Raw genomic sequence first — 19,486 nt, 5'->3', positions numbered from 1 at the left:
CCAGTTAGGCACGTGCTTAGATAGCAATTTGGCCTAAATAGACAGCCTGCTCTGATACCAATTGTTGGTCCCAAAAGAGGTAAGGTGAAAGTCTAGGAGGGGGGGGGGGGTGAATAGACTTTCAAACTTTTTCGCACAGCACAACAATTGCTAAGACAGAGATAAACCAAAACTCTTAACTAGATTGTTAGAGTATGGTGCACAGCGGAAATAAATAAACATAAAGTGTGTGTGAGATTGTGTGAGCAGTATATCTTCGTGAGAGCGAATATGTAAAGAGCAGTATGTAAAGAAAGCAGTAAAGAACACAAGACAATTATAGTGGTTCGCGAGGTGGTGTAATCCTCCTACTCCACTTGCTCTTTTCTCCAAGAGCCAATTCACTATATCTACCACTCCTTGGTTCCAAGATACAATGAATTTCCGTGATCTAGTGCTTTGATCACAAAGCCCGCACTAATCACGCCCAGTGACACCACACTGCTGCTTCGGGTTTCACGTCGCCGCGCTACTATCCCAGGATTTCACGACTCCGCGTTACTTTCCCCCCGTCTTCCACACTCCGGTAGAAACGTATCCCGTGATCTGGTGCTTTGATCACCAAGCCCACACCAATCACGCCCAGTGCCTCCGACACTGCTGCTTCGGATCTCACAGCTCCGTGTGACAATCCAGGATTTCACAGCTCCGTGCTACTTTCCTCCCTTCTCTTGTTTTGCTCCAAAACAAGTGTTGTCTTGCTTCCAACTTCTGAGACTCTGTAGATGATCTTCAATGATGCGCAGGTCTCTTTGATGAAGATAAACACTCTGGAATGATTTCTCTTGACAGCTCTGAGTGTTTTCTCTCTTTGAATATATCAAGTAAAGCACTTGATATTTATGCTCTGCTTTGCTCTGTTTAAGAACTCTCAGAATATTTCTCTTTTGAAGCTCTCTGAGTTCTTTTCTCACACTTGAAGATTTTAGCTCTCTGCTCGTATATTTTTCTCTGCTCCGTTCTTCTTCAAGTCTTCATATCTTCATCATTTTATAGCTGGTAATGAGAATCTGTCCGTTGGAAAGAGACGCTCTCATTTTTGAAATCTTGTATTTTTTGTCAGAGATCTTATCTTATCTTCTGCAAAAATGTCAGAAAGAGATAAGCTAGCCGTTGATGGAGTTTCATCTCCATGTAAATGAGCTCCCAAACTTCATCTGATATTCCTCTGGTTTTACGTTAGTGGAAATATCTGGGTCTCAGTTTTGGTGTAGAATGGCTTCTCTGATCAGCTCTAAAGTGGTCCTTGTATCTTTGGGATTTAAAAATATTCTTCAATTTAATCCCATACTAGTCAGACTAGTATTTTCCTTGTGAGAATATTTTTCACTGTAAGTTCTGCTTCATCTTCTTCATTCTCACGTCTAGGTGTTCTCAGACTTCAAACTGGCTTTGAACTTCCACCCAATTTGAATTTTTCCATTGTAATTGACACCCAATTTCAATTGGCTTGTAATTGGCACCCAATTTGAATCCCAATTGACTTTGACTTGCAATTGGCTTGTAATTGGCACCCAATTTGAATTTCTCCATTGTAATTGGCTCCCAATTGACTTTGACTTGCAATTGGCTCCCAACTGCTCCTGGTGCTTTCAATTGCTTCCCACTTTGACTTTGAAATTGGCTCCCAGACTTCTCCTGGTCCCCAATTTTGAAATTGCATCTCCTGGTCCCCAATTTTGAAATTGCATCTCCTGGTCCCCAATTTTGAAATTGCATCCCATACTACAACCTCAATTGCATCCCATACTACAACCTCAATTGGTGCTTTCAATTGCTTCCCACTTTGACTTTGAAATTGGCTCCCAGACTTCTCCTGGTCCCCAATTTTGAAATTGCATCCCATACTACAACCTCAATTGGCTCCAGACTTCTCCTACATTGGTTCCCATATTGAATTGATTTCCAAGTTCCCAATTGAAATTGGCTCCAGACTTCTCCTACATTGGTTCCCATATTGAATTGATTTCCAAGTTCCCAATTTCAATTGATTTTGATTTCTCTGAAACTGGCTCCCAAATTTCAATTGATTTTGATTTCTCTGAAACTGGCTCCCAATTTCAATGATTGGCCCCCAAAGCTTAAACTAGCGCCCAACTCCATCAGATTAATTTAATTTGACTTCTCAAATTTTACCTTGTAAAATTGTTAATGGTGAGTTTCAAACTCGAGCCACTTTGGATAATATATCAAGCATCATCCACTTCGTCTGTACAGCTTTTGATTAAATCTCCAATCACATTTGATGTACTTCTTTCTTTCCATAGATGCTTGATCTCCAAGTCAATTTCATGCATTCTTCCAATATTAATTTTCTTCACGAAAATTCTTCTGGGATATCTTCTTTGAGTAGTAGCGACGTGAATATTGTATCATTCATCTTCTTCTTCAATTTGTCATTTTCTCCAGACAAATTCTTGATTTTCGGTTTTATATCTTCTTCTTCTATTTTCATCCATTTTCCTCTGTTTTTCTCTTTTCATAATTAAATAATTTCCCGATCACGGTCTAAGACTCTACTAGACCTAGAAATAAGATTGGGGGATCTACAAATACAAATTTGGCATGTCAAAACCATTACACTTTATTCCTAACAATATATATATATATATATATATATATATATATATATATATATATTGTTTTGTGAATGTATGGTGGCGATTTTAATTTAATTTCAAAGATAGCGGTCAACGGTAATTAACAGTGGCCATCGACGGCTTGCATCGTAATATTACCGTACCGGTAACCTATTAGTAAATTAGATTTATTTGACCAATTTTAATAAATTAGAGTGTTTAGTTATAATTTTTAAAAGCTTAATAAGTTAAGAGTGTTTGATGTGATCATATGAATTGAAAGATTGTGAACGAGGACACGTGATTTATAATAATGCAAGAGTTTCACCCTCTTGTGAGGTAGCTCTTTGTAAGAACTTAGACCACGCAAAAATTCTTCCATCTCACCTGGTAAGTTGTTGAATTACGATTATTTACTCTTTTAACAATCTTATCATGCAAGAGTATAGAAATCTTGAGTCCGGGTAAGAATAGTCTAAATCATTAAAATAAAATCATATAAGCAACGGTCTAATTAACTAGTGTTTGGCAATAAAAAAAGAAACTATACTACACCTTAAATCGCACTTAAAAATCATTTCTCATAGTATTTAAAATATAAAAAAGAATATAAATATACGGAGTAAATAAAAACAAAAACCACCTACTATATGGAGAAGAGTACAATCTGCCAATTGTCTTGTATATATACCTATCCCACCATTCGATAACCACACCAGAAACCCTATACTGTTGTTTAGCCATTCCATACGAAATAGCCCAAATAAAAGCTCCACTTCCACCATTCGAAACATCTATCAGTCAACAATGGAAAACTGCATAATTTCGAGGGACTATGTGATTGAGATTCTAACGCGGTTACCACTAAGGTCACCTATGCGATTTAAGTGTGTTTGTAAATTCTTTTATTCTTTGATAAAAAGCGATCATCATCTGAAAGAAAAAGGTTTTTTTCTCTCGCCTTTCTTTGCGAGTTCTCTTCTCCCTATTCGTTTATAGGGTTTTTCACAATGGAATCTGATAATCATGATGATTTACCGAATATGTGTGTGAATCTAACACTAGCTGATGTTGACGATGAGGAGGTTACGGTGCAACTGCCAAATGTACCTACTGTTGATGGTGAGCGAGAAGGAGAGTATTACGCAATTGGCAGACTGGTGACGATAAAATTGATCAAATTTGGTTTTTTCTAGGACACGATGGCTGCGATCTGGCAGCCAGCAATGGGGGTAACAATGCGACAAATTCAATCACAGCGCTATCTGATCCGATTTTATCACGAGGCTGATCTCACTCAGATTCTTGCTGATGGCCCCTGGAGTTATCAACAAATACTGTTCGTTATGAGGAGGGTTTTGCCGGGAGAAGACCCATAACCTATATCATTAGACCACGCAGATTTTTGGGTCCAGATTCACTCTTTGCTGGCTGGTTTTTGTTCTGCTGTGGTGGTCTCGGCGATTGGCGCCTTCCTGGGACCATTAGTTATGGCGGTTGATCGGAATTTTGATGGTACCATGTGAACCTACTATAAGGTGCGTGTGACCATTGATGCGACAAAGCCACTGAAGAAGCAGATGAAACTGAAGAAGGACGACGGGGTGTGGGCGTTCGTGGATTTCCGGTACGAGAGGCTCTCGACGTTTTGTTTTGTTTGTGGCGTGATCGGTCATGGACAGAGGGTATGCCCGAAGGTCGTTCATGGGGTGGACCTATCCAATGGGAAGCCGTTTGGCCAGTGGTTACGGGCAGGCGCAAGAAGGACTGCACCGAGTGTAGGCCAACGGTGGGTCGCTCCCAAAGTTGATGCTGAGCGCAGGTTGTGGCGGGCACCGAGGATGGAGGTGGTAAAACCCACAATGGGGGAGCGTAGTGGAAGCCGAGACTCAGGAGTAAGTAACACTACTACTGGTATGGCTCCAGTTATAATGGTGGCTGATTCGAAGAGGAGGCGTGTTGACGACGCTGTTCAGATGGATTGTGAGGCCGCAGTGACAAAAAACGGACCAACGGCGGGTGTTGCGGAGCAGCTCTGCCGGGAGACATGAGTATCCTGAGTTGGAATTGTCGGGGGCTTGGAAACCCAACGGCAATTCGGGTACTGGCGGACCTTGTCCGTACAAAGAGGCCACAGGTGGTTTTTTTTAATTGAGACATTTGCGAATAGTGTGAGAATGGAGGAAGTTCGAGTACAGTTGGGGTACACAAATATGTTTTGTGTTGATGCAGTTGGTCACAGTGGAGGGTTGGCAATGTTATGGTCGAGCATAGTGCAACTCCAGATAATAACATATTCTAGCAATCATATAGATACAACTATATCTCTGGATGTAGACACGCCCACCTTGCGGTTTACGGGTTACTATGGCTACCCGGAGGGACATAGGCAGAGAGAAGCCTGGCGAATGTTGCGTCAACTGGCAGGGGAGAGTTTATTGCCATGGGTAATCATGGGTGACTACAACGACCTTATGTACCAGGCTGATAAAAGGGGTCATGCGCCGCATCCGCCGTGGCAGATAAATAGTTTTCGAGAAACGATCGCAGACTGTGGGCTACGGGAAATGCCTTTTGATGGTGCACAGTTGACTTGGACTCGTTCCCGTGGTCGCCCAAACATGGTTCAAGAGAAGTTAGACAGAATTTTTGTATCGCATGAGCTGTTTTCTGATGTATGGCATGTCCTTACTCTGATCACCTTCCCCTTTTGTTGACTCCAGTTGTTGTAGAAAATGCAGTCAAGCGTAGGCGTTTTCTGTTTGACAATATGTAGCTCAGGGAGGACCGGTGTCGGGAAATTGTTGTCAGATCCTGGGATGATGCAGCAGGTAGGGATGTCTTAACTAAGTTGCAATGGTGTGGGCGTGATATATGGCGATGGGGGAGGAATTATAATAAGGACTTTATGCGGCGTATTGAGAGTTGCAAGGCCACCATGGATGCTTTGCGGGATCGGGTAGATGCAGAAGGGCTCATGAGGTATGCCAGAGCTGATAATGAACTGTTGAGGCTGTTGGAGCAACAACATCTCTTTTGGAAGCAACGTGCGAAAGAACATTGGTATAAGGGCGGGGATTTGAATAGCAAGTTCTTCCATAACTCTGTAAAGACCAGGAGGCATAAAAACAAGGTGAAGAGGCTTAAGGATGGTTCCGGTAATTGGGTACAGGGGGAGGAAACTGTCGGACAAGTCATGTTAAGTTATTTTGAGAATTTGTTTAAACCGGACAATGGGGACATGCAGGAGGTTATTGAGATTATTACATCCCAGGTCTCTGCTTTGGATAATGCTAAACTGTTAAGGCCGGTAAGTGAAGAGGAAGTCCGGAGAGCGGTGTTCCAAATACATCCAGATAAGTCTCCAGGGCCGGATGGTTTAGGGCCGGGATTTTTTCAGCATTATTGGGACATTGTTGGCAAGGATGTCACGATGTTCTGTCATGGGTTTATTGAAATGGCCAAGTTACCTGAGAAGGCGAGTGACACTTTCATTGTGCTGGTGCCGAAAAAACCAAGCCCGGAGTCGATGGCGGATTTGAGACCAATTGCACTCTGCAATGTGGTGTACACAATTGTCGCGAAGGTATGTGCGAACCGAATGAAGTCATTGCTAGATTATCTCATCTCGGGGTCGCAGGGTGCGTTTGTGCCTGGGCGCCTAATAACGGATAACGTGATGCTCGCATATGAGGTGCATCATTATTTGAAACGGAAAACACAGGGGAGGGAAGGGGTAGATGCGTTGAAGGTAGATATGAGTAAGGCGTATGACCGGGTACAGTGGGATTTCTTAGAGGCAGTTTTGGTTAGAATGGGTTTTGCCAGGAGATGGGTGGATGTGCTACTGGAGTCTGTTAGTGCGGTCCGATATCACATTTTGCATGAACAGCGTGAGTTAGGGCTGATAATTCCCGGGCGTGGTTTGAGACAAGGGGACCCGTTATCACCGTATTTATTTCTGTTTGTTGTGGAGGGCCTGAGTGTGTAGATTGATAAACATATGAGTCAAGGCAGGTTGCACGGGGCGCGTGTTGCAAGAGGGGCGCCCGCGATATCACATCTGTTGTTCGCGGACGACTGTTTTTAATTTTTGAGTGCAAATGCCCAGGAGATCCATCAAATGAGGTACATTTTAGATACATATTCGAAAGCTTCCGGACAGAGAATTAATCATGATAAATCTGCGATTTGTTTCAGATCACAGCCGGTTAGGGATGATGTGGTTCGGATTCTAGGGGTGGCGGAGGGCAATAAGGCTGGCAAATATTTGGGCCTCCCTTCGCTAGTGGGTAAAAGGAAGAAGGAGATTTTGGGATATTTGAAGGAACAGATCTTGACAAGGGTCCGCATTTGGAATTCGAAGTTCCTGTCTCGGGCAGGTCGGGAGGTGCTGTTGAAGAATGTTATACAAGCAATGCCATCATATGCTATGATGGTTTTTCTGTTACCGACTGGCTTGTGTAAGGACATTGAGACTTTAATGACCGAGTATTGGTGGACGGGCTCTGTGGGCTCCGGGAAAGGTATAAGGTGGCATGCGTGGGGTGGTTTGGCAACGCCTAGGATGGTAGGGGGATTGGGGTTCAGGAAGCTTCATGAGATGAATCTTGCGTTGTTGGGTAAACAAGCTTGGCGTCTGGTAACTCGGCCGCATTCTCTTGTGGCGCGTGTTTATAAGGCGCGCTATTACCCGAGATGTGTTTACTTTGATGCGGGAGAAGGGTCAAACCCATCATACATTTGGAGGGGGCTGCTGGCAGTGAAGGATTGTAACACCCCTATTTCTTAAACTACATAAACTGTCGAAAATACATACAATTTTTTTTGAAAACGAATGTAACTGCGGAAGCGAAAATAAAACTAAAAGAAAATGAGAGTGCTACCGCCATGCTCAGATATTTCTCTATACCCAAACGCTAAGGCTAAATTTACAATTTACAATAAATAACTCGAAATATGTATTAGTACAAAAATAACTAACAATTCAAATGTCTAACTAATAAATGATATCTCTAGGTGGTTCACTCATTCTCATGTCCAATGCTCATGCAAGAGTTCCTGCAAAAACAATTAAAGAATAGAAAACAAAGAAACACACAAATTCAGCATTAAGCTTGTAAGATCTACTTCACCCCGTAAAACATTTTGCACATAGCATGTAACATATAGGAGAAGATAGTTTGCTTTTAGAATGACCCCTTAAACATTTTTATTTTCATCAACAAACCAATAATCTTTAACTTTAACCATTTATAATATATATTGAGGAAATTACACATCCAAATACAAAAAAAATATCCATAACAACTTCTAACAAAACGACTAAGGCATTGCCTATCCATAATCCAAAAATCATTCAACCATTTTTCTTTCCTCAAGATTCCCATATAACCTTTATCAACATTTCCATACACCCATAACCTCAAAACATTTCATAACAAGCTCATTACTCAATTCCTTAAATCATAATCATAATATAATCACCAAAATAATTTCCAATAATAACCAAATAAAGTTTCCAAACTCTCAAAATAATAACCAAAGAGATCATTTCAATCTCTCAACATAACCTCAAAATAGTATTACCAAAGAGAGAATTCCAATCTCTCAATTTATCTCTTTCCAAGAGAACATCTTCCAATAATACATTTAAATTTATCAAAATCAATCACACTTGATATATATAAATTGCCAAGAAGAAATGGGTACCAAATGGAGGATTTTCAAATTCTCAAAAAAATAGATTTTCATAAACAGGGAGTTTTCACGGCTCCCTAGTGAGTCAGCTTTTACATCACTGCTCACTCCTCAAAACAACAGGGAAGTTATATAAAACCCCCTAGTGAGTCAGTATATCTCAACTGCTCACTCCACAAAACAGAGAGTTTTTAGGCTCCCTAGTGAGTCGGTATATTCCAACCGCTCACTTCACAAAAACACCAGATGGCACCACTTTCCATTGACAAAATATATATGTCTAAAACCTCAAAAGTTCACCACTTAAAGCAAAATCTTTCCACCCAAATAATACTTTCAACTTTACACCTGAATCTATAACCTTTGTACCAATATTTCCAAAAATGTATTTCCAAACATCCTATTAACCTCATAGATATAACACAGATTAGCGTATTCCACACCTAATTATTAGGAACACAACTCTCCATATTTATAAAAATGATAACAGTAATGATATTTCACAAGCAAGCAACTTCTCAATATCTCAAATAAGAAACTGACAAAAATTTTTAGAAACTATGACCTGAATTGCAAAATTTACTGAGAAAATTCCGTAACGTATTTTCATATGAAAATTTCCAGATAAGTATTAAAAAGAGCCTAGATTACACACAAAAATTTTCAAGCCAATCCAAGGCCTAGAAGTATTTTTCCCTAAATATTTCCCAACACAGCGCCAGACTGTAATTTAACTGGCAGAACACTGCCTCAACATTACGAAATTATTCTGGAAAAACCTAAACATATTTTTAATCAAAACTTTTTACAAACATCAAGTATATCAAGTCTAGAGTATCCAGAAAAAAGTTCAAGCAAAAATAAGTTTAGGAAGTATTTTTCACGAATTTTTCTTTCCAGCTGCGCCAGTCAGAATTTTCTAAGGCAATGATCAAATTGAGTAAAATTCTTCCTTTTTAATCACCAAAAAATCACCATATCACATGTGCAGGGATTTCAAAACATCTAAACTCATATATCTACTCACATAATATAACCAAATAACTTACAACACCAAATATCATCAATTTTTCAAAATCATGAATCAAATAAACAATTAGTAAAATCAGTTTTTGATTTGGGGTAAAAGGATTTTAGTGAACATAAATCTTACCTGGATTCTAAAATCAACAAAACGCTTGAATTCCTACAGTGAACAGAGAAGAGAAGAGCAATTGCTGATCGAAAAAGATGGCTAAGTATATTTTTTTCCTTTCGTTCGGCGTGTATTGTGACAGAGGAGAGGATGAGAATGATATCAATTAGGAGTAGGGATAATAATGAGGAATTATATATTAGAGTTAGTACTGTAGTAGGATAAGGAATTAATAAATGCTGCTAAAATTATGTAGAGTATATTTTTGAAATATATATATAAATATATATTTATATATTCATAGACGTCATATATATTCATACGTACTTATATATATTTGCATATATAAATTTAAATAGGAAGACAATGTATATATATTTGGATTAGGAAAATATATATATATATATATATATATATATATATATATATATATATATTTATTTATTTATTTATTTAAATAATTATTATCATTAGGAAAAATATATAGGTGTACATATTATATTAGGATTAAGAAGTTATTAGACTCAAAGAATAATATTTCTAAGATAATACGGATTAGGAAACTAAAAATATTTTAGTCATGGTCCTCGTACAGTGCCCACAAAATATGGGGTATCACAAGGATGTGGTGCGTGAGGGCTGTCGTCGTAGTGTTGGGAATGGCCAAGAAACTTTGATTGGGCAGCATGCCTGGCTGCCGATTGAAGACAACCCGTATGTGACAACTGTCCTTACGGAAGAGGTGTCAACTGTTGGTACCGTTGGTAGAAAACACAAATAATAATCAAAAAATAAGATTATTATTTTTCTGGAAAGAAGGGAAGAAAAGATGAAGAAAAGTGGCTAGTGTTTGGTGTTGGGTTTTTGCAAGAGTCAAGTGAGCACTCTTTCCTTAAAACCTTATTTGCCACCTCCCAAAGATGCTAGGAGCGTTGTGGCCTAGGCTTCCCAGGATAAAACTTGCTAATGATTCAATGTTTGAGCACTCAAACAAGGAATCCGGCGAGCAAGACAATGGCTATGAACACATTAGGTCAAGAAAGAGTAGAAGCAGAGAGGTTTTGAAGCTGAAAAAAAAAAACGAACTTTCGTGTTCTATGTTTTTGTGTGTAAAACTCTACTGCCTCTACCCTCTCTTATATAGGGTTGAAGGAGCCAATAGCCTTTATTATGGCAATTAAAAATGACATTAAAGCTGCCTTCCAACAGCTATAACAGCAGGCCACTACCTGGGAATTGAATTCAGAATTCAAAATTGGAATTAATAGACAATTAATTCCGTAACCGATGAATTCAATCCCCTCAACAGTCAGAACTTTCGGGTTCCTGACCGTTAGCGTACAGGGTTCGGTCTCAACTTTCGACCTCATCCAGTTTCGGCCCTTGCACCTCTCGTGGACTCTGTTGCACGAGAGTAGGTGCTCTCGGTTCGGTTCTGGCCGAACCAAGTGGCTATACCAGTATACCAGTCGGAAAATGATACCGAAGTTTGGCATAACTTAGCCCGCAAGGCCAGCCAATTTTCGAACGACATTCGTGCCCCCAGGTGCCGGCGCACATGAGCTCGGGCTTGAATCAAGCCTTCTGCTAGTTGGAATTTGATTTGCACCCCCCCCCCCCCCCCCCCCCGCGCGAGAGAGCCTCTATGCTATACAATTCTACAAGCTTCAAAAGAACTCTTGTATATAAGGGGGGAAAATCTTCATTCCAAAGCAATGTGGGACAAAAGCACACTTTTTCCCTTCATTTTCCAACTCAAATGGGTCTACTTTGAGAATCAATATCTCATTCACCCATTATCCGTTTTGAGCGTACAATATATCGATCTCTTCGTCTCACTACGAAGAATCCGAATCCACTTTAACCCGACCCAAATCGGAAGTGGACCCCACTGATAATTGTACCACAAAATAGCCACTTAACATGCCATTTTAAGCTATTTTTTTCCAACAATCCCCCACATGAATGAAAAATTGATTTTCGCGGTATTTTGAAATCGGAAACAACTGTGTTCAAACGGTCGATCCCTGCATAGGATAGGTAGGGAGTCACTATACCCTTTGAACCTTCCCTCGTGAAGATATGTTTACTCTACTGGCTGTACGGTAGAACGCGATGTCTTTGAACCGACTGCCGTTTGTGTAGACGATGACATATCTCACACAGAAATCTCCCAACCATGCTCTTGCTCTCATGAGTGTGCCCGTTTTGGTCGTGGGTCACCGTTCCTGGTTCTGCGAGTGTTTCTAAAGAATTGTGCCCAACAATTCTCCTTTGAAGCGACCCTCACTTCTCTCTAACATAGGTGATTCTTTCTCGAGTATCCCGCATACTCAAGAATCATTAAAGCATTAATATGCTAGCCTCTTGCGGGAGTCACTATTTTAACGAGGAGTGGTAGGGAGTCCGAGACCCCCACAGTGACGCGTTTCGTTCCATAATTTAGTTGTCTCATTGAACCTAGGTGCCAGCTAGGTTGGGTATCCACTATAGAACTTTTTAGTCCAAGGGCAGTAGACCCATTCCTCGTGTCAACTTCTCCACAACTTCTCTTCCTAACCCTTTGGTCAGCGGATCCGCTATATTGTCTTTTGACTTTACGTAGTCAATCGAGACAACACCAGTTGTGAGCAGTTGTCTAATGGTATTATGTCTACGACGCACATGTCTAGACTTACCATTATACATATGACTCTGTACTCTCCCAATTGTGGCTTGACTATCGCAATGCACACATATTGGAGGTACCGGTCTTTCCCAATTAGGAATATCCTCTATAAAATGGCGTAGCCATTCAGCCTCTTCACAACCTTTGTCCAAGGCTATCAGCTCAGATTCCATCGTGGATCTAGCTATCACAGTTTGCTTAGAGGATTTCCATGCAACGGCTGCACCGGCTAGTGTAAACACGTAGCCACTCGTGGACTTAGAGTCCTTAATATCAGATATCCAGTTCACGTCGCTATACCCTTCAAGTACGGCGGGATATCTCCCATAGTGCAGTCCAAGATCACGAGTATACCTCAAGTATCTCATAACCTTTACTATTGCCTTCCAGTGCATGGCACCGGGGTTACTCGTATATCTACTGAGTTTACTAACCGCATAGGCAATATCCGGCCTAGTACAGCTCATAAGATACATCAAACTACCAATAACCTGAGCATATTCCACTTGTGAAATACCTTCTCCGTGGTTCTTGGTTAGATGAATGTTTGTATCAAATGGTGTCCTAGCCACTTGACTATCATCCTTGTTAAATTTCTCAAGGATTTTGTCAATATAATGTGATTGGCTCAACACGAGACCATCAGGTCTTCTAATGATTCTAATCCCGAGGATTAAATCAGCCAAACCCATATCCTTCATGTCAAATCTCGTATTTAACATGTTTTTGGTAGACTTGATCATCCGATCATTACTACCAACGATGAGAATATCATCGACATATAAACAAAGGATGACGTAGCCGTCTATCGTTTCCTTAACGTAGACGCATTTGTCACTTTCGTTTATTTTAAACCCCTTAAGCGATTTAACCAACTTACACACTTTCCTCTCTTGGCCCGGATCCACGAACCCTTCGGGTTGTTCCATATAGATTTCTTCATCTAATTCGGCATTTAGGAAAGCGGTTTTCACATCCATTTGATGAACTTCCAAGTTCCGCAACGCGGCTATGGCAAGTATCATCCTAATGGAATTTATTCTCGTCACGGGAGAATACGTGTCGAAGTAATCGAGGCCCTCGCGTTGACTATAACCCTTGATTACAAGCCTAGCCTTATACTTCTCGATGGAACCGTCCGGTTTTATCTTCCTTTTAAAGACCCACTTGGATCCTAAGGGTTTACTACCCGGAGGAAGATCAACCAGTTCCCAAGTGTGATTCTGTAGAATAGAATCCACTTCACTTTTTATAGCCTCTTTCCACATTGGTCCTTCCGTAGAAGTCACGGCTTCTACATACGTTCGAGGCTCGTTCTCTATCAAACAAGATAGAAAATCGGGTTCATTTTCTAATAAACAAGTTAGAGTACCCGAATCGTACTCTAACAAGTAAGTTAGAAAATCAGGACCGAATGATTTTCCAACTCTCGCCCGCTTACTGCGTCTCGACTCGAGCTCGGGTTCTCTCTCGGATTCCTCATTATCATTATCCATAGTTTCGTCAAACGTTCGTTTTGACGTACTTGGTCCCTCGTTGGACCTACAAGGAAATATATTTTCGAAAAAATATGCATTCCTTGATTCTATTATCGTGTTCTCGTGTACATCCGGATTATTGGACTCGTGTACTAAGAACCGATAAGCACTACTATTATGTGCATAGCCAATAAAGATACAGTCCACCGTCTTAGGACCTATCTTTACTTTCTTAGGTGTTGGCACCAAAACTTTGGCAAGACACCCCCACACTTTCAGGTACTAGTAGGAAGGTTTCCTACCGTTCCACAGCTCATAAGGAGTCTTATCGAGCTTCTTTCGGGGTACCTTATTCAAAAGGTAGTTACTTGTCAAAATCGCCTCACCCCAAGCATCTTGAGGTAGGCCCGAACTTATAAGCATCGCATTCATCATATCTTTCAATGTACGATTCTTTCGTTCGGCAACACCGTTCGATTGAGGTGAGTAAGGTGCAGTACGCTCGTGTATTATCCCTACACTCGCACAGAAGTCACCAATAGGTGCTTCGTACTCACCACCTCGATCGCTTCTAACCTTCTTAATTCTCCGATTAAGTTGGTTTTCCACTTCATTCTTATAAAGAACGAATTTATCAATGGCTTCATCTTTGCTCTTAAGCAAATACACATAGCAGTATCGTGTGCTATCGTCGATAAATGTGATAAAATACTTATTACCACCTCTCGTTTGTATCGATCTAAAATCGCACAAATCACTATGGATTAATTCTAGTGGTTCAGTTTCCCTTTCAACCGACTTGAAAGGTACTTTCGTTAGTTTTGCCTCAACACAAATTTCACACTTGTTATTTGTGTCAATTTGAAAGTTAGGAATATGGTTCATGCTAATTAATCTACGCATAGAATTAAAATTAACATGACCTAGTCTACCATGCCACAAACTGGAATACTCAAGCAAGTAAACAGAATTAACTTTGCTTTTATTGATAACAGGAATTACATTGAGCTTAAACAGCCCATCAGTTACATATCCTTTACCAACAAACATCCCTAACTTGGACAAAACTACTTTGTCTGACTCGAACACCATACGAAAGCCATGCTTGTTCAACAGAGAGCCAGACACAAGATTCTTCCTCAGCTCAGGAACATACAGCACGTTGTTCAACGTTAGTTCCTTCCCGGAAGTCATCTTCAGAACCACCTTGCCCATGCCTTCCACAGCAGACTGAGCAGAGTTTCCCATCCACACCTTTTCACCATCAACGGTCTCAAAGGTGTTAAACATTTCTCGGTTGCAACACAAGTGCCTGGTTGCACTGGTATCAATGAACCACTCACGAGGGTTTGAACCCACGAGGTTCACTTCGGTCACCATAGCCGAAAGGCTAATCTCGACCTCCTTCTGACTGCTATCTCCAACAACATTGGCTTCAGAACTCTTGTTCTTTTTCCTTGGAGCCTTGCATTCAGATGCTCTGTGGCCATGCTTGCCACAATTGTAGCATTCACCAGGAAACTTGTTCTTGGTAACGCCACCTTTCGGACCTAGCTTTCGCTTGTCCTTCTGGTTCCTCTTGGAGCTCTTACCGTGCTCCACAACGTTGGCCTTAGCGCCAACAACGATAGGAGCCTTCCTATCATTCGTCCTGTTCCCTTCCTCAATCCTGAGTCGCTGGATCAGGTCCTCCAGATTCATCTCCTTTCGCTTATGCTTAAGGTAGTTCTTGAAGTCCTTCCACCCTGGAGGCAACAAATAGATCACAGATCCCACTTGGAAGGCTTCACTTAGCACCATGCCCTCGTCACGGATCTCATCAAAGATTAATTGCAAATCTTCTACCTGACTTAGCGCGGTCTTTGAATCAACCATTTTGAAGTCGAGGAATCGGCCAACTACAAATTTCTTTGAGCCGGCATCCTCACTTCGGTATTTATGATCCAAAGCTTCCCACAACGCTTTTGATGTGCTTATCTTTCGATATACATCATATAGCGTGTCACACAATCCATTCAGGATGTAGTTTCGGCAAAGGAAGTCCGAATCCTTCCAATAGCCAACCGCCATCACGGATTGTGCATCTTGTTCCTTCAACTCGGGAACACTCTCGGACAAGAACCTTGCCAGGCCCAGAGTTGCTAGGTAGAACAACATCTTCTGTTGCCACCTCTTGAAGTTCGAACCAACACCGGTGAACTTCTCTGGCTTTTCAGCCGAACCACTCGGTACCGAAGGTACCCGAGACATAGGAATATATCCCTCAGTGCTCCCACCATCTTGTGAACCAACGTTCACTGGTGTAGCTTGGGAATTAGCAACATTGTTGCCATTCCCTCCACTGTTATCCGCAACCACATTATTGTTGTCGTTTCTTCCATTGTTGTCCGCAACAACATTATCCTCCCCATCAATTGGCAGTACGGGATGCTCCATTTTCTTCAAGGAAATTCGGAGAAGACCACCAACGGGAAAACAAATATATATAAGGTTTTAAGACTGTTGGTACCGTTGGTAGAAAACACAAATAATAATCAAAAAATAAGATTATTATTTTTCTGGAAAGAAGGGAAGAAAAGATGAAGAAAAGTGGCTAGTGTTTGGTGTTGGGTTTTTGCAAGAGTCAAGTGAGCACTCTTTCCTTAAAACCTTATTTGCCACCTCCCAAAGATGCTAGGAGCGTTGTGGCCTAGGCTTCCCAGGATAAAACTTGCTAATGATTCAATGTTTGAGCACTCAAACAAGGAATCCGGCGAGCAAGACAATGGCTATGAACACATTAGGTCAAGAAAGAGTAGAAGCAGAGAGGTTTTGAAGCTGAAAAAAAAAAAACGAACTTTCGTGTTCTATGTTTTTGTGTGTAAAACTCTACTGCCTCTACCCTCTCTTATATAGGGTTGAAGGAGCCAATAGCCTTTATTATGGCAATTAAAAATGACATTAAAGCTGCCTTCCAACAGCTATAACAGCAGGCCACTACCTGGGAATTGAATTCAGAATTCAAAATTGGAATTAATAGACAATTAATTCCGTAACCGATGAATTCAATCCCCTCAACAGTCAGAACTTTCGGGTTCCTGACCGTTAGCGTACAGGGTTCGGTCTCAACTTTCGACCTCATCCAGTTTCGGCCCTTGCACCTCTCGTGGACTCTGTTGCATGAGAGTTGTGCTCTCGGTGCACCACAACCTCTCGTGCTCTCGGTTCGGTTTTGGCCGAACCAAGTGGCTATACCAGTCGGAAAATGATACCGAAGTTTGGCATAACTTAGCCCGCAAGGCCAGCCAATTTTCGAACGACATTCGTGCCCCCAGGTGCCGGCGCACACGAGCTCGGGCTTGAATCAAGCCTTCTTTCAATCTCTGCTAGTTGGAATTTGATTTGCACCCCCCCCCCCCCCCCCCCGCGCGCGAGAGAGCCTCTATGCTATACAATTCTACAAGCTTCAAAAGAACTCTTGTATATAAGGGGGGAAAATCTTCATTCCAAAGCAATGTGGGACAAAAGCACACTTTTTCCCCTCATTTTCCAACTCAAATGGGTCTACTTTGAGAATCAATATCTCATTCACCCATTATCCGTTTTGAGCGTACAATATATCGATCTCTTCGTCTCACTACGAAGAATCCGAATCCACTTTAACCCGACCCAAATCGGAAGTGGACCCCACTGATAATTGTACCACAAAATAGCCACTTAACATGTCATTTTATGCCATTTTAAGCTATTTTTTTCCAACATCAACGGCCACGGTAGCAACGCTGTTTAACCATCAAGGTACGGGATGGGATATTAATAAAATTGCAAACATCTTTAATGCTCGTGATGTGTCTTTGATTATGAATATACCTGTAAGTTTGCATAAACCATGTGATTCTTGGTATTGGTATTGGGACCAAAAAGGGGCCTATACAGGTAAGTCTTGTTATAGACGACTAACTCATGTAGTGCCAGACCAACGTCCCTGGACACGTATTTGGAACCTTGATGTACCTCCAAAGATTCGGCTATTCTGTTGGCAGTTTGTATGTTCTTATTTGCCAACACGAGATGCTCTAAATATGAAGTGTATTCATTGTGATTTACTATGCCATATGTGTAATAGGGAAAGTGAGAGTGAAAGACATATTTTTATTACATGCACTGAGGCGGGGAGGGTGTGGACTTTGCTGGGGATACCGGTGACTGGTCTGGCGCACGGGTCTAATGCTTCAGACTGTTTTTTTGGAAATATTGAGCAGCTGCGTGGTGATTTGTTGGCGAAATATGTGATGGCGTGTTGTGGCATTTGGACTAGTAGAAACGATAATGTTTGGAGTGGTATTGCTTTTGACATAAATTTGATTTTGCGTAGGACCATGAGCTTTTGGGAGAACTGGAGGCAGGCTCAAGTGGCTACTCACCAGCATACAAATGGTGATATTGCTACTAACATCACACGATGGACACCACCACCAGTAGGCAAGTTAAAGTTGAACTCGGATGCCACTATTAATCAGGTGGCAAATGCAATGGGGTTTGGGTGGGTTTTACGGGATGAAGATGGTGCCTTCTTGGCGGCTAAAAACATGCAGGCTCCCAGATCTTACACTGTTGAGGAGGCCGAGGCAATGAGTCTGAGAGAGGCTTTAAGTTGGCTAAAGGATACGGGCATGGGTGATGTTGTGGTAGAGATAGATTCTCAACTTGTTTTTCATGCAATTCTTACTAGTCCTTTTAGTTCGGCTTATGGTTTTTTAGTAGATGATATTAGAGAATTGGCGTCTATGATTGGTGATGTTCAATTCGGTTGTGTTAGGCGATCTGCGAACTGTGCCGCCCACATTGTTGCTAGGGAGGCCTTTTCTGTGGCAGGTTGCGGGGAATGGTTTGATGTTCCTCCCGATTTTTTGATTAGCTGTCTGGCTAATGATTTAATGCAATAAGCTGTTTTTCTCAAAAAAAAAAAAAAAAAAAGCGATCATCATTTCAAACACAAGCACTTTGAAATTAGTCGAGTCAAAATAGATATTATGTAGTGTTCGAGCGTCATATGCTTACAAAGAATCAGATTGTGATGAGATTGGATGTGCAAACCTAACCTTCCCAACTTCACTCATAAGTGATGTAAGGTATGCTGATGGTATGTTTTGTTTGGTTACCCGCATTCAAATTAGTCTTGACAATTATGTTTGGGATATTTCTATATGGAATCCGTCCTCTAGAGAAATTATTAAATTGCAAAATATCAAGGAACTAGACAAATCCGATCCAGACTATACAACAATTGGATTTGGGCTTGCTTCCAACATGACTGGAAAGGGGATCCAATCGTAATGGTTTGTAGCAAAGACGGTAATAATTCATGTGGTTGGAAAAGATTTAGTCATAGTTTGGGCATTTCTTATGTGGATAATAGTCGTAGTAATTTGTATTTAAACGGAAACTATTATTGCCGGCTCACTTCCGGCGGGACGTTTGTTAGGCGTCGGCCGAGTTCAGCCCCTGCTCGATTCGGAACGTAGCACTGTGGCTTACCATGGAGAGATGTGGTTAAATTGCTAATGTCCACCTACCTATCACCAATTGGTTTTAAGTAGGATATGGCAACCAGGTACCATAGAACTCCGTGGTTAAGCGTACTTGACTTCCGGCAATCCCGGGATGGGTGACCCCCTTGGAAGTAAGCATAGTGCAGCGCTGAGATCCAACAATTGGTATCAGAGCCGAGGTCACGGGTTCGAATCGATGGCGAGGTGAAAGCCGAGTCCAGTCCCAGGTGGGATGTGGGCGTAGGTGCGACAGGTGCTGGGAGGGGGATTGTTGGGCGTCAGCCGGGTTGGCCGAGTTCAGCCCCTTCTCAATTCGAGACGTGGCGTTGTGGCTTACCATGGAGAGATGTGGTTAA

At 41.4% G+C, this 19,486-nt stretch overlaps 1 protein-coding gene across 1 annotated transcript; it reads left to right on the top strand.

Annotated features, from left to right (window-relative positions):
- The first annotated feature begins 4,795 nt into the window (after positions 1-4,795).
- Positions 4,796-18,524, top strand: LOC109163513. Its single transcript, XM_019312263.1, has 5 exons — positions 4,796-5,293; positions 5,395-6,569; positions 6,819-7,144; positions 17,456-17,514; positions 17,841-18,524. Exons 1-5 carry the CDS (start codon positions 4,796-4,798, stop codon positions 18,522-18,524), a joined length of 2,742 nt encoding a protein of 913 aa, XP_019167808.1.
- Positions 18,525-19,486: the final 962 nt, after the last annotated feature.

The sequence above is a fragment of the Ipomoea nil genome, unplaced genomic scaffold (genome assembly GCF_001879475.1).
Source record: "Ipomoea nil cultivar Tokyo-kokei standard unplaced genomic scaffold, Asagao_1.1 scaffold3030, whole genome shotgun sequence".
NCBI classification, from domain to species: Eukaryota; Viridiplantae; Streptophyta; class Magnoliopsida; order Solanales; family Convolvulaceae; genus Ipomoea; species Ipomoea nil.
The sequence above is the reverse complement of the archived record's forward strand: the minus strand, read 5'-3'. Positions and strand labels throughout refer to the sequence as shown.

Coding starts and splice junctions, on each gene's coding strand:
- LOC109163513 (XM_019312263.1), top strand. CDS start 4,796: ATGGAGGAAGTTCGAGTACAGTTGGGGTACACAAATATGTTTTGTGTT. Junction 5,294..5,394: donor CGCATGAGCTGTTTTCTGAT/GTATGGCATGTC, acceptor GACAATATGTAG/CTCAGGGAGGACCGGTGTCG. Junction 7,145..17,455: donor CTCTGTGGGCTCCGGGAAAG/GTATAAGGTGGC, acceptor TATACCTGTAAG/TTTGCATAAACCATGTGATT.